Consider the following 16,695-nt stretch of genomic DNA (forward strand, 5'->3'; position numbering starts at 1 on the left):
GGGAATTGAGAGCTTATTTGTCTTCTCTGGACAATTTAGGATTTTAATTAATGGCGTTTTTGAGAAGAGTTAGAAAAGCGCCAAACGAACAGACACTCATAATAAAAATAGTAATAATAATAATAATAATTTTATTTTCAAATCGGCAAAATGATAATAATAAGAACAACAACAATAAAAATTATTAAATGATAATAATAATAATCTACAGGAATATAACATAACATAATTATAATTAGCAATTATTATTATCGATATTATTGCTATTTTAAGAATACAAATAACAATTTCTACACACACACACACACACACACACCCACACACATAACTTTTTCTTGTATCATACAAATATATACAATTCAATTTTTAATATATAAAAGTGAGCGGTGCATAATTAATTTAACTGTGTGTCAGGCACGTGATGAAGAGAGTAAAAACACTAAATACTCTAAACAAAGATTCTAAAAATTGAAAAAAATTACTCGGGGAATGGCGGACAAAAAACATTCAAATATGGGAAGTGGAGAGTAACAATAAAAGTTACAACAACAAAACAACACCACCAACAACAACGACAACAACGACATCAACAACAACAACAGCCACAAAAACAACAGCCAAAAAACAACAACAACAGCATTAACAACAACATCGACAACAAACATACAAGCAAAGAAACAACACAGTATGCATTTAATTTAAACATTAAAACATAAAAAATTAACCTATAAATCGCCTAATATATAATTAGTTAACAGACGTGAATAAAATTAATCCTACAAACAAATCAATATTTTGTCATACGTATATATATATATATATATATATATATATATATATATATATATATATATATTTCTATTAAAAAATAATAAAATAATTTCTTTTCTTATTGAAGCAACAGGCGGTTAAATAGTTAAAAATAGAGTCTGTAGATATGAAAGTGCAATGGAAATATAAATACCTAACAAATCTTTGACAATCTCAATCTTATCTCAACACTGACAATCTCAACCGTATAACTTGATAATTTTCTCGCTACACATCATAATTAATATGTTTATTATTATTTTGTAATAATTATAAATTATAATTATTATAATTATATATAATTATTATAATTATAATTAACTATTTTTTATTTTTATTGATTGTTTCTTATTTATTTACATTACCCTTATTACTATTTTTATACTTACGCCAAGCCCTCTGTATGACGACAGAGCAATAAGTTTCTCGTCGTCTTCTCAGCGTAGTGGTGATGGGCTTATAACCGATACTATTCTTCAGTCGGTCTAACTCGCCACCCATGTCACCGCTAGTACCAAGAAAGTTCTTAGTCAAGGCGTCAAGAATGTCTAAGCAATGGACCTTATCGCCCTCGCATATCGGTATGTTGAGACTGACGAGTTTACATCGGTTCGGTGTCGGTATTCGGAGCGGATGTTCTAGCGCATCGACGAATCGATTCATAATTTCTAATGGTATGAACTGTGTGGCTTTTTCGTCGAACCTTTCCCAAACTTCGTAGTACATGTCAAAATCGTCCTGTGTCAGCCCTTGTCGGATGTCATCAGTGGCTTGGCTGAAGTTTTCTAATATAACAGCGATGTACATGTTGATGACTACTAAGTAACTGACCACTAAATAACTGACCAAGTAGAGTACGGCCATCCCTGAATTACCGCAATCTCCGTTCGGTCGATCGTCCTCGATGTCGGTGAAATCGTCGTAAATGACGTGACAGGGGTAGTCCGTAGTCGGTACGTGATCATCCGACTGAATGGTTGTTGGTACATCTTGAAAGGTGGGCGGCGATGAATATGAAAATGAAGGTGATGATACGCGTGAAATGTTAGTTTTAAAAAGATCTTGTGTCATGTTAAGTAGTGACGACGACGATGACGTCGTGCTGTTGTTTTGATACAAATATGGAAGTACCGTCCTTAATACTATGTCTGTATAATTACTACTATTCATATTGTTACTCCAGACAGGATCGCTGGTGTGGCTCGCTTCATCCACAACACCTCCACCACTTGAAATATTCTCCTTCCGTAGATGTTGCCGTAGGTGATGTAGATGATGATTGCTTCGTTGTTGGTTGGTGTGGCTGGCTCCTCTATGTCCCGGGTCGCAGAAGGGGGGCTCAATCATCAACCCGGCCAGCACCCCATCCCACCCAGCCGATGTAGAAATCTGAAACAGTAGCGTCATACTGCGGAAGAAAGTTTCAAAGTTGAACAGCTCTTCAATGCCGTTGTTGTATTTCACGTGCATGAAGAAGGACATGCCGAAAATGGCGTAGATAAACATGATGAGGAATAAGAGGAGACCGATGTTCACCAGAGCCGGCAGTGAAACAGCCAGTGAGAATAGCAACGTGCGAATTCCTTTGGCCGATTTGACTAGTCGCAAAATTCGACCGACTCGAAATACTCGAACAACTCGAAGCAGAGTCGGTGAGACGAAATACTGCTCGATGATTTCTTTCATTGCTAGACCTGTATGTGTATGTGTGTGAATGTGTGTGTGTGCGTGAATGTGTGTGAATGTGTATGTGTGTGAATGTGTGCGCGTTGTATGAATGTGTGGTGCGGGTACGTGTGTGAGTATGTGTATTAGAGAGAATAGATTTAAGCGTGTGAGTGCGCTGTAGGATAATATAGGTTCTTATTCTGTTGCCATCATCAACTCATCATCTTCATCATCGTTCTTCACACAATGACGTCATCGTCATTCAGAATGACGTAACAGCGCCAATACCTAATATGGACATGAAAACGACGATGAAGTCGAAAACGTTCCAAGGCTGCTTGAAGTAGTACCACCGGAGGGCTATCAACTTCATCAGACACTCAATCGTGAATATCGCTATGAATATCTGTGTGTGTTTGTTTGTGTGTGTGCATGTGTGTTTGTTTGTGTGTGTGCATGTGTGTTTGTTTGTTTGTGTGTGTGTTTGTTTGTGTTTGTGTGTGTGTAAGTATATATTATATATATTATATTTACGAGTGTGAATTTATTTTATACTAATCATTATTAAAAACAACAATGGTGCTACATGTATGTAAGTGTGTGCGCGCGTGTGTGTGTGTCTGTGCGCGTATGTGTACGTGTGTGTGGTGTATACGTGTGTGTGGTGTGTACGTGTATGTGCGTGTACGTGTGCGTATTTCATACAAACCAACAACAAGACAAAGCGAAACAACAAATAACTGGAAAATAAAAAAAAGCTGATCCGCCAAGAAACAGCAGACCTCAAAAAAAGCTTCACAACACATTACCTGATTGACGACCGCCAAGTAAAATGTGAGTTCCTCTGGTTGTTCGTAATGTTCGACAGCCATCGTTATCATATTAAGGAGGATAGCTATCATGATAGCTACGTCAAATTTCTGATTGGATATCACTTGAAAGATGATCATGCTGCATTTTAGTTTCGGTCTAGGTATCGGTTTCTGCGGCTGTTTCGAGCCGAGTTTCTTCATGGCGTTGTAGTATTTTTTTTGGTCCTCCGTCATGAATAGTTGTTGAGAGCCAGACTGCGTTTGTGCGTGCGTGTGCGTGTGTATGCGCGTGTTTGTGTTTGTGTGTTTGTGTGTGTGTTTGTGTGTTTGTTTGTTTGTTTTTGTTTTTAGTGTATTTTTGATTGTGCATGTGTAGACATCTAGGTACTGTACGTTAAGAATCATTTATGATTTCAATCGATCTATTAGACATTCAATAAAATTCTTTACAAATCAACCAGCCAACCAACCGATCAATCAATCAATTGACCAACCAACTAACCAACCAACTAACCAACCAACCAACCAACCAACCAACCAACCAACCAACCAACCAACCGACCGACCTTCCTCTTCTGCATGTTGAAGTTATCGATGATGACGCCGATGAAGAGGTTTAAGGTGAAAAACGATCCAAAGACTATAAAGAAGACAAAGTAGAGGTACATATAGACCCTCACTTCCCTTTCCGGTTGTAGCCCTGGCTAATTATCATCATAATCATCATCATTAATTATTATTATTACTCAAAGATTGAACGGACAAATGAAAGATTGAACAATTAGTGAGTGATTGAATCAGTGGAAAACTAAACGAACAAATGAATAAATAAATGAATGAAAGAATGAGAGAAGAGACAACTGACGATTATTACCTCCTTACTATCAATTGCGTAATTCATAATGTCTATCCAGCCTTTGAATGTAGCCTGTTTAATAAGCAATTATTTAATTAAGTTCAATCTAATTTAATTAATTAGTTCATTAAATTGGAAAGTGAGACTAGAGGAAAAACCAAAAAAAGTTATAATATGTTAATTGATCTAAAAAACGAAAATCAATACGAACGATTTGAAAAAGAGCGAGGTAGGCAACGGGAACGTGATCGAAGTTAATTTTAGGGTTGTACCATGAATAATTATGAGGCGGCACATCGCTGGTCATGACGTCACTGGCCGTCGACAAGTCCCACCCACCTAGCGCTAGGCACTGATTTTTGTTGTATATCAGGCTGACATTCGCCACTTCGCCTGTTTCATCTAGACACCTCCCAAAGCTGCCTAATTAACATAAAATGAATAATTGACATAAAATGATTAATCAACATAAATTAATTCAGATAAGCACTAATATCAATCATTTTGATAGAATATTAACAATTTATTTGAAAAAAATGAGAAAAAATAAAAAAAAAACAACCTCCAAATAAGTTGACACCCATGATGCTGAATATGAGCCAGAAAACCAAGCAGACGAGAAGAACGTTGCAGATGGCTGGGATGGCTTGAATCAAGGCGTTCACAACTACCTGTACGTGTGTGTGTGTACGTGTGTGTGTGTGTACGTGTGTGTGTGTGATCATCATCATTACCATCAACAACAACAGCATCATAATCATAACTACCTTCATTCCCTCCCATCTCGAAACAGCTCTAAGGGGCCTTAAGGCCCTCAATGTCCTCAAGGCTCTGAAAGCCCCGATGTTTCCCATTCCTGCACCTTCTGCTGCAAGACTTATCAGAGAAATCTGGTGTAAAAAAGAGAGAAAAAAGAGTTGAAAACAAAAAAGAGAAAGAGAACTCGTTATCTCACTCACTCACTCACTCGCTCACTCACTCACTCACTCACTCACTCACTCACTCGCTCACTCACTCACTCACTCGCTCACTCACTCACTCACTCACTCACTCGCTCGCTCGCTCACTCACTCACTCACTCACTCACTCACTCACTCACTCACTCACTCGCTCGCTCACTCACTCACTCACTCACTCACAGCGACGATGATGAAATCGAGCCAGCACCAGGCGTCAGTGAAATACTTCTTGAATCCGTACGCCATCAGTTTGATGAGCATCTCAAATACGAAGATGATGCTGAATGATTTGTCCAAATATTTCAAAATCTTTTTCAAGAGAGGTTTTTCGCCTATGTTTTTGTCTTCTATCGCCTGCGTTTGAGTTTTGTTGTTGTTGTTTTTTTGATAAAGTTTACTTGTTTCCATTTTCTAATTCGTTGATTATTTTTAAATTTTTGTACGTAGTTGAAATATTTCAAACAAATACATAAATTCATCTATTTGATTTAAAAACAGACTTCCCGGTAGGTCAAGTCACAATTGATTACGTAAGTATTTTAAAGAGAAGCACGTACCAGTGTCAGACTGCTACAGATGATCATGAAGATGATGAAAGTTTCAAACCACTTATGCTCCACCAGCTGGTAACAAAGCGTTCTTCCCTTCCAGAAAAATCTTCCCACCAAACTTCCACTTATTTCGGATCTCAATCTTTTGTTGAAACATTTTTTAAACTGCATAGTTACTGAGTCTGGACAGCAATCGTCCGGATATACTATGTACTCTATTTTAACTTCCGTGGCTTCTATGTTCAATAATCCTTGCTGCTGTTGTTGTTGTTGTGTTTGTTGTTGTTGTTGAGTTAAGTCGCCATTTTGTTGTGTCACGTGCTTAATGGCAGTTGCCGTGTGAATATCACTAATTGGATTCTGGCCTCCCGGGTCCATTGTTGCCTCGTCGTCATCATCATCACCACCACCATCGCGATCATCATCATCGTCGTCGTCAACATCATCATCGTCGTCGTCATCGTCATCATCATCATCTTGTTTTGTATTGTCTTTGTTGTCGTTGTTGTTGTTTGAGGCGCTTTTCAATTTTATCATCTCCCTTCGCTGCTGGCAAAAAAGTCGCAAATTTCGTTCGTACATTTCAACCGATGATACGCTTGACGAACTCGAATCGTCATCGTCATCAACATTATTATTATTATTATTGTTGTTGTTATTATTATTATTATTGTTGTTGTTATTATTATTGTTGTTGCTGTTATTATTATTATTGCAGTTGTTGTTGTTGTTGTTGTTGCCACTGTAATTGACGTTTTCATCGATTTCATCATCATCATCCTCGTTGATGTAATAAACTATTTCTGTTTTTTCTTCATCATCTTCTTCCTCTTCCTCCTTCAAGCCGGAAACGGAAATAGACGAACTGGACTGGGATAAGTCTGTAATTTTTAGGAATTGTTTTCTGTTGGACGATTTGTGATCTTTTTCAAAAGATGGCGTCGAAATATTGCAGCCGGAAAATGTTGAAGAGTACGGTAGTTGCATGAGTAAGTTTTCCAGAAATATTTGTTGTTGTTGATGCTGTTTTAATTGTTGTTGTTGTTGGTGCTGTTGTTGATGTTGTTGATGTTTTTTAATGCTGTATTGATGACTTTCGTTGTAGGGTCCATGATATTGATGGTCGTGATATTGCTGGGTTTCATATAGCAGAAGTGGTTGTTGTTGTTGTTGCGATAATAGATGTTGTTGTTGTCGTTGTTGTTGTTGCTGGTTTTGAAGTTGAATGTCACAAGGTTCATTTTTGTAGTGTCCAGCTTTGATGAACGAAGAATATTTAACAAATGTTTTCAACTTTAGGTCCTTGAAACTCCATTTTGATTTTTGTACGAGTTTTTCACTAAAGCCATTGGAAATGTTTCTTTCAATTCTACAATCCCCAACATCCTCACTATCAACTCCATCAGCTTCATTTCGATGTTGACGCTGCTGACGATGCTGCTGCAGCTGCTGATGACGTGGATGATGACGTGAATGATGATAGTTACGAAGATAAGGAGGGGGCAGAGTAGAAAGACGATGATGATAATTTTCATCATCGTCTTTGTAACTTTTTCTTCTGTTATTACCATCATTATTATTATTATTATTACCATTATTGTTGTTATTATTGTTATTACTATTATCCCGGCCATCATCATCATCGTCATCATTAACGACTTCATCGTCGTCATCCGCTTCATCATTCTCGAAATAAATTTTTCCATCGAAATCCACTTTTCTATAAATCGGGACGTACTTCTTCCTCTTGCGATTTCCTCGCTTCAGTCGGTAATAAATACATACGAGTAGATGCGATTTGACGAACCGACCGAACCGAGTTATTCGATCAACTGCTTCTTGCAACTTATTCGGTTCACCACCGCTTTCGTCTGATTGGTTGGCGCCCTGAAGACTCTCGGCGCCAAATGAGCTGAGTAGGAGAGCGAGGAAGAGGTTGAGAACCTATGGTTTTTAAATTTTTTTTAAAGTTTTAAACTTTTCAGACTGTAAATAAGATTGAAATAATTAAAAACAGCGCACTCCTACACAGGAATGAAAAGAAAATTAAAAATTCGAAAACGAAAGCGAAACAGACGACTAAATTTCCGATAATCATGGTGAGGAGGAAGAAAGGAATGCAAATGATTCCGGAGCAAAAGAGGCATGCCCACATGGATTCGATCCACTCCCCGCATAGAACTCTGAAAACGATCATGAACGAATGAAGAAAATCCGAGAAATTCCACCGCGGCATCTCCCCAAACTTCTCCACCGTGTAATTTTCACCGAAGAGTTGCATGCCCATGACTGCGAAGATGAAGATGATGATGGCGAGCACGAAGCACAGGTTGCCTAGCGCCCCCATTGTCCTGCCTATTATGCCAATTAGGAGGTTGAGTGTCGGCCAGGATTTCGCTAACTTGAAAACTCGAAGCTGTTTGTTGCGTTTGACGGTTTTGTCTTTGTTAGTGTTTAAAAAATAAATCCAACCAGGCATAAAAACATTTATCCATTTAATTAACCACCCAATCAATCAATTAACAATCATTAGATCAACCAATCAATCAATCAACCATGCAATCGATCAACCTACCAATCGAACCAGTCAATCAAAAACACCACACGAGAACTTACAAGTCTAAACGATCTCAATATGGACAGTCCTTTAATATTGGAAAGACCCAACTCGACGAGACTCAATACGACAATGATGAGATCGAAGCAGCTCCACTTGTCTTGCAAATAACGCTGCAAGCCTAGGGCCACTATCTTCAAGAAGGCTTCGATCGTAAAGATGGCCGTGAATACCTATATCATTTTTGTTTGTTCGTTCATTGTTGTTATTTATAACCAAAAATCACATTTCACAAAAAAATAATCATAAAAATCGTAACTAACGTAATTTCCAACGGAAAGGACCTGAGCGAGGTGTTCCGACATGCCCTCGTGGTCTAGAGCCATGAAAATTGTGTTGACGACGATGCACAGTGTTATAAACAGGTCCACAAAGGCATCCATGACAAATAGTTCGACAATGGAGGCGAACTTTATCCATTGCGGACAGCACTGCCATCCATACAGCAGGTAGTTGCATTTTTCTCTTAAGTAACGTTTCACGTAATGTGGTTGACAGCCATTTTTGTTTGATTTTGCGCCTTTGAATTTTTTGTTTTTGTTTTTTTTTTTGAGATGTTTGTTGGTGTTTGTGTGTGTGTGTATGTGTGTGCGAATTAAAAAGATAGTTTTTTACCAACCTTTTTTGCTGTCTCTCAGAAAGGATTGCAATAATTTCAAGTCTGGAAGTTTGAAATTTAAAAAAAAAGTCAAATTGGATTTTAAAATGAGGACGATGGCGTTTAATGTTTGAATTATTTAAAATTATTAGCGACTTGTTGTAGAAATTGTTACATTGATACTTGTGTAAACCTTGGTATGCGATAGATGTCATTTGACCGTCGTCATCATCATCGTCAACATCAACATCGTCATCGTCCGTCTGACACTGGTGAATCGTATCGTCACGTGTTTCCGGGAAGTTTTTTAACTTCTGATTTGTATTTTTTTAATTATTTATAAAAGTTAAGAGTATAAATAAGAAAACTCAAAAATATTTTTTTAATTATTTATAAAAATTAATAGCATAATAATGAAATTCAAAAATATTTGTAAGAGGTGTCGACCAATGTTAAAAAGTCAAAAATCAAATTTGTACTAACGATATGGTTATGAGGTGAAGAAGTTAAATTGTTAGTCGTATCTACATGTCGTTGCTGTGCTGGCATTCGTTGTGGTTGCAGTTGCTGTAGTTGTTGTTCATTTTCTTCTTTAGATTCAGGAACAAACTTTTTTTTAAACCACAAAAAGTGAGTTGCCTCAAAAATTTTCTCCTTTGTCAAATTTTCCGCGTCTTGCTTTCCCTTGCTTAATGCCAATTTCGAACCATCATCAGTAGTGGCCAAAAGTTGATCACCGTCGCTGAAGCCTGTCGCGGCAGTCCGAGCAACATCGACCGACAGACGTCTCATCCGTAGACTTTGCCGTCTCAAACTGGCTCTGTGAGCGGCTTTTACTTTGTTAGCTAAGCTTTTTTGGGGGAAGTTGTTGGCGTTCTGGTGGTGGTAGATGACAGGCAGTCCATCCCAGCTACCATGGTGATGTCTGCTGGCCTCTTGTTGTTGTGGAGGGTGGTGGTAGGGGTGTTGTTGTTTGTAGCGGGGTGGGTCTGGAGAAGGTATTGTGAGGTAGTTTTGTTCGTGGTACAGTGATGTTTTGTTGTTCTGTGTCGTTGGTTGTTGGTGGGTTGACGTGTTGCTGTTTCGCTGTATCGTTGTGGGAGTTTGTCTACGTAGGCTGGCTTCGTCGTCGTCCAAATACGGAATACTGTTGTTGCTGTGGTTGCTGTGGCTGCGATTGTTGCTACTGGGATTGGATAATGAGTTGTAAGAATTGTTGTTGTTGTTGTTGCTGTTTTCAAGCCACGAAGTTTCAAGCGTTTTTTTGTTGTTGGAAATAAGTACAGTCTTGATTGAATTGAGGAAAATGAATAATGTAAATATTATCATCGACATCGTCCACCTCATCATTGTCATCATCATCACCATCATCATCATCATAACTACTACCACCATCGTCGTTATCATCATCATCACAAACCGGAAGATAACTAGTAATGTCAAGGTCGTTTCCGTGGTTACGATGATGATGATGATGATGATGATGATCGGAGAATGCATGGAACATTCGATCGGGAGCCATCTGCTCCTGATGGAATGACGACGATGATTGTGATGATGATGATGGGCAATAATAATAATAATAAGATTAATAATATTAATAATAATAATATTAATAATAATAATAATAATTGAAATGATGGTGATGACGACGACGACGATGACAAAACCTTACCCTCATCAAATTCTCCAGATCTCTATCTACATTTTCATCATCACCACTGCAGACCACCCCGTCGTAAATCTTGAGACCCCCATCGCCAACAACTACTTCATCATCGTCTTCGTCATCATCATCATCACTTTTGTCATCGTCGTCTTCGTCATCATTTTCTTCCCCCTCGTCCTCCAACTGCTCCTGTTTCTGGCAGTCATCGTACGACATAGCGACGATCGCCAGTATCAGGTTGACCAGGTAGAAGGACCCCATGAAGATGACCAGGATGAAGAAGACGATGTGGAACTGTCCGTTTGTCGTTAACACCTGCAGGCATTTCGTTTAAAACACATTATTTAGTTATTAATTAATTCGTTTATTTAATCAATTAATTACAAATTTATTTAGTTGTTTATTTATTTAGTTAGTTAGTTCGTTTGCTAGTTCGTTTATTCATCCATTCAACGGTCAAATACATTGAAATGAAAGCACCATCGTGAAATCAAAAAACAAACCAAGGTTTTTATACGATGAAGATTTAAAATTGTTCATATTTTAAATCTTTCATTTCAAACTCGAACAACACCACACACAGAACAAACCTGAAATATGATCTAGAATAATGAAACTGAAACTAAAAACCAAACGTCCTTTTAAAAATAAATAAATGTCAAAAAACCGGGAAAACCCAGACCATCTGATAGAGGTTTTCCCAATAATCTTGCGTCATCAGCCTGAAGGCACAGAGCAGGGCGAAACCGAAATTATCGAAACTCGTGTAATCGAAATTCGGATTCGAACCGACCGGTATGCAGAAGTGCGTTGGCGGGCAAGTTCTGAAAACAGGTCAAAAAGTTATTGGGTGAGTTAGTTTATAATTAATTAGGTCAAAATAATAATAATAAGAAGAAGAAGGAGAAGAAAAATTTAAAAATGCACAAGAGGTAAAAATTTATGTACCCCAATCCCGAACCATTTCCGCAGAGCTTAGGAGACCCATTAGGAAGAATCAACCAATTACCTGCGAGTAAATGATGATGAAGATGATGAGGATGAAGATGATTATGATGTGGATGAGGTGGTAAGGAGGAAGAGGATGTTTTGTGACGTTGGGATGATGATGATGACGGTAAGAAACATTTTTCAATGAGGAAAATGCACTAATAACCTGACTAAGAGACATCAACACATACAAACAAGCAAACAAACAAACAAACAAGAACAACTTTCGTTTTTGATATGTAGTAAGAAATAATCATCGCCAGTCAGCTGATCGGATTTGTTGCTGTGTTGTTGTTGAGGTACAATTTTGTTGAATAGTTGTTTAAAAAAATTGTTGTTGTTGCTGCTGCTGTGTTGTTTGTTGCTGTAGATTGTTGACAATTGCGATGGGTAATCTATTGAAATGCTGTTGTTTGTGTTGTTGTTGTGGTCAATGTTGTTGTTGACGTTGATGATGATTTCGTTGATGTTGTTGTTTTTGTTGTATATAAGCAGGCTGTTGTTGTACCGTTGTTGGTTTAGCTGTTGTTGTTCAATTAATACATCGTTGTAAGTGGTTAGATTAGAATTGTTTATATTTCTGCTCGAGACTTTGTTGTTGCTGTTTTTGTTGTTGTTTAGTAAATATATATTCCCAACATTAATATTGATGTCATTTCGTTTCTCAAGAACGAATGTTTCCACATAGATATTGTTGTTGTTTTCATTATTGTTGCTGTTTATAACATTATAACCGTTATTTTTATTATTGTTGCTGTTGGTGTCGTTGTTGATACTGTTATTAATGGTGACGTCACGAACGGTATCGTTGACTTCCGGCAACGCCATCCAATCAGGAGTGAGTATGCATTTGTTCATTAGGGTACCTGGGAATCACAACGCGATAATTAGCCTTTTATATCACCGTCATCTTTGACGTCATCATCGTCATCATCATTATCATAACCTTGATATATCTGTAGACCAATCAGAGCAAAAATAGAGAGAACGAACAATGTGAGGATGATGACGTCACGAAGTCTTCGAACGGCCTCCATGAGAGCGCCAACAATCGTTTTTAACCCTTGAATGAATGAATGAGTGAATGAATGAATGGATAATTATTAGGTAGATGGATAGTTGGATGTATGAATGAATGAAAGAATAAATGAATGAATTGATGGGTAAATGGATGGATGAATCAATGGATCAATAAACAAACGAGAAAATAATGAATGAACGACGGATGAACTAATAAACGAACGAACGAATGAATGGATGTAAGAATGAATGAAAGAATGAATAAGTAAATGAATAAAAAAAAAGAAAGAACGCATGAACAAACGAACAAGGTGAACAAAATAATTGGATTTGAAAAAATGTATATCAGTGCATTCAGAACAACCATCTCACTTTAGTGCATGTAAACATAGTAAAGCATGTACAATTGTGCATACATACATACATACACACATACATACACACATACATACATACACAATACATACATACAGGCACATTTAGACACGTACACACATATATACATAAATGTGTGTGTTTCCATGTGCTTATGTGTGTGTGTGTATGTATGCGTGTATTTATGTATGTATGTATGTATATACGTATGTATGTATGCGTGTATGTGTGTGTGTATGTGTAGGGTACATTTAAGACCGGGGTGGCGAATATAAATTTATAATAAGATTAGATAGTTAATGCAATTAAGAGAAAGCAGAGGAAAGAAACACAGCACACAACTACACATCCACACAACAACACATTCACACATCCACACATTCATACATCCACACATTCACACACCCACACATCAATTTATATATTGAAAAACCAGGCACTCATGAATACGGTTATACCGTTATACCGGTACAAATACAACTTTATATACCTTAATTTATTCAATATATGCGCATATACAAACACGTACACACATACACACACACACACTATATATATATATATATATTATATGTATATATATATATATGTGTGTATGTGTGTATGTGCATAAACCTGATCTGACGTGATCTGACGTATATAACTGTACACATGTTTGTATAGAGGAAAAACGTGGAACGCACAGAAAATCCATAGATGGAAAGAAAGAATAAAGCGGAAATAGATCGATTGGATGAATAAAAGGATCATTACTATCATCTTTCACATCGTTAAGTTCTTTTTTAGGATATTTTTTCGCAGTTGAATATTTCGTCAGCGTGCTTATTTTGTTCTTTCGCTTATTTTTCCATCACTCATTCACTTTTGTTTGTTTGTTTTTTCGTTTGTTTTATTTGTTTTTATTTCTTTAATTTGTTTTTCTTTTATTCATTTGTTCACTTGTTCATTTATTCGAAGAAGTGTTGGAAGCAGTTCAAAGACGGGCAGCCCGGTCGGTTAACAATTGCGAAAGACTCTCGTATGAGGAAAGATTGAAGAGATGTAGACTGATAACTTTGGACAAATGTGGGACAGGAGAAGACGTACAAAATCATGGCGGGTAAAGATGAGATAGATTCATCCCTATTCTTCCAATTTGCAGAAAATAGAAACACAAGAGGGCACCGGTACAAGTTTTTCAAAGAAAAGGTAGGAACAATAAAAGAAGATTTTCAGTTCGAGAGTTTTAAAACGTTGGAATAAACTGGACGAAAAAACTGTAACAGTTCCTATAACGTAGGAGTTCAAAGTCAGACTTGGAAGATTTGGATCATAAATCTATATTATCAGTCAAAATCGATCCAGTGGTTCTCATATGGAGATATCTACTGAACCACTATAATCCTTGTTACGTTACGTTATGTTATTCAAATAATTTTCGTTTAATTGTTCAACCGTTCAATATTTTTAAGAGCTCATTTGTATGTTGTTCATCCATTAATTCATTCATTCAATCTTTCAATCATTCATTTGTTTAATCACTTCTTCATTCATTTGTTCGTTCGTTCGTTCGTTCGTTCGCTCACATCTTTACTTTGTTCTATTCATCCGAGATTTTTTTCGGAAGCTCGTTGTGGAGGGTAAAGAAATGTTTGCGTTAATGAACGAATGAACAAAACTGAATATTCTTGCATGTGAACGAATGAACGGTGCAATCAATAATGGAAGGACGGATTGAATGTACGAACGAATGAATAAATAGATGAGGAATAAATAAATTAAAAAATGAATTAACGAACGAATGAATGAACAAGTGAATGGAGGAATGTATTCATTAATTAATTCACGTGTGTATAAATTAATAACCAAATGAACGAATAGTGATGAAATTTCAAAAAAATTGTAGAACGATAACAACAATAGTAAATTATAATAAGTAAATATATTAATAATTATATTAGTAATGAATATTAATTTTTCAAACTAACCAGGTACCACGGCCACAGTCTTCAGGGCTCTAAGCACCCGAAACGTACGAAGGGCCGCCAAATTTCCCATGGGGAAGGCCAACGTAATGTACCTATTATAATTAACATAATTTATTCATAATTGGCCAACGTAATGCTCCTATCATAATTAACATAATTTATTCGAATGAACATATATATAACTATTATAACATATATATAACATATATATAACATATATATAACTATTATAGGCGTAATGGTTAAGGTGCTTAGCACTGCTATAAGTAGTTAATTATTAATTTTTAATGAAGCTAATTAATCATTGAGGCTAATTAATTATTAATGAAGGTAATTAATTATTCATGTTGGCTAATTAATAATTCATGGGAATTTCTTGGCCGGTTTTTTTGATGAGAGGATTTTCGATAATTGACAGATTGCAAAGATGAATGGCGGAATGATCAAAAGAACGAAAAAATGAATGAATGAAGAGGTGAAAAAATATAAACGGAAGGAAGAAGAAGAAGAAAAATGAACGACTGAATGAATTGATGAATGAATGACGTGAGAGACAAAAAAAATGTAATAGTTTAGTGAACGATGCAACAACTATTATACTCATCGCCACCCTCATCATCATCATCATCATCTTCTTATTCTTATTCTTCTTCTCCATCATCATCATCATAATCGTCATCATCATCATCACCTTATTATACTCCATCATCATCGTCGTCGTCAGCGTCATCATCGTCATCATCGGCTTTCTAAGAATCATAAGCTCTTCATTTTTATTGATCCGTTCTTCCGCTCATTCGTTCGTTCGTTCACCATCAAACAATGTTTAAATAATAATTTAGTGAGCTGATGGTGATGATGACGACGATGGTGGTGACAATGACGAAGAAGATGACGACGATGATGATGACGTCACACAGTAAAGAAAGCGCGATCACATGCAATGAAACTCTCGCGTTCACTCTGACCAACACAACTTGGCATGTAAACTTTAAAATCAATTCAAAATTATTTTTAGCCAAACAATATTATATACAAATCAATATTCTTCAATATATACGTACATATGCACATACATATACACACACGCATACGCATACACACAAAGACACACATAAACAAAAAGACACACATACACACAAAGACGCGCATACACACATACAAACACACATACAAACATACATGTAGACTATCTTCAATCGAATTATCGCAACACCTAATGACATACATACATACATAACATTATCACTCATCTATGTATTGAATGTGTATGTATGTATGCATGAATATATGTATGTGTGTATTTATGTATGTGAGTATATATGTATGTATGTATGTATGTATATATGTATGTATGTATGCACGCATGTATGCATGTATGTAGGTATGTGTTTATGTGTGTATGTAAGTATGTATGTTTGTCAAGTCCCCAGTGACTCCCAGGTTAAAGACCAGCAATAAATATGTCCTAGTTACAAGAAAGTTAAGTCCACTAATTGAATAATAACTGAACGTTTGTATTTGTATATGCGTGTGTGTGTACGTATGTATGTATATTATTATTAAGAAACAGTTATTAAGCGCTAATTAAATAATTTCATGAGCGTTCTCTAAAAAACAAAACAAAATGTTATATGTGACTGTACATGAAACTAAAATCAAGGTAACAATTTCACAGAAAATAAAAATGTCCTTAGTTCTTTTTTAAATAAATCCATAGAAATTCCCGATCTTCTTAACATAGGTGGAAGGTTATTCCAAAGTATATGTATGTATATATATGTACAATATTCTATAAATCTA

The 16,695-nt window shown here is 36.4% G+C and overlaps 1 protein-coding gene across 1 annotated transcript; it reads right to left on the bottom strand.

The window, feature by feature from the left end:
- Nucleotides 1-1,158: 1,158 nt before the first annotated feature.
- On the bottom strand, nucleotides 1,159-14,974 carry HELRODRAFT_71177 (hypothetical protein; the record flags this gene model as incomplete). Its single annotated transcript, XM_009032974.1, has 26 exons — nucleotides 1,159-1,710; nucleotides 1,996-2,038; nucleotides 2,162-2,504; nucleotides 2,767-2,884; nucleotides 3,288-3,545; nucleotides 3,857-3,994; nucleotides 4,165-4,218; nucleotides 4,358-4,569; nucleotides 4,706-4,817; nucleotides 4,911-5,036; nucleotides 5,286-5,459; nucleotides 5,663-5,907; nucleotides 6,061-6,205; nucleotides 6,245-6,537; nucleotides 7,438-7,600; nucleotides 7,734-8,072; nucleotides 8,273-8,446; nucleotides 8,537-8,736; nucleotides 9,065-9,140; nucleotides 9,400-9,992; nucleotides 10,537-10,855; nucleotides 11,223-11,364; nucleotides 11,489-11,549; nucleotides 12,307-12,396; nucleotides 12,477-12,593; nucleotides 14,893-14,974. Coding segments are annotated over 26 exons (5,169 nt in total), but the record flags the coding sequence as incomplete, so codon positions are not given.
- Between the last annotated feature and the right edge of the window lie 1,721 nt (nucleotides 14,975-16,695).

Source organism: Helobdella robusta (genome assembly GCF_000326865.2).
Source record: "Helobdella robusta unplaced genomic scaffold HELROscaffold_9, whole genome shotgun sequence".
Classification (NCBI taxonomy): domain Eukaryota; kingdom Metazoa; phylum Annelida; class Clitellata; order Rhynchobdellida; family Glossiphoniidae; genus Helobdella; species Helobdella robusta.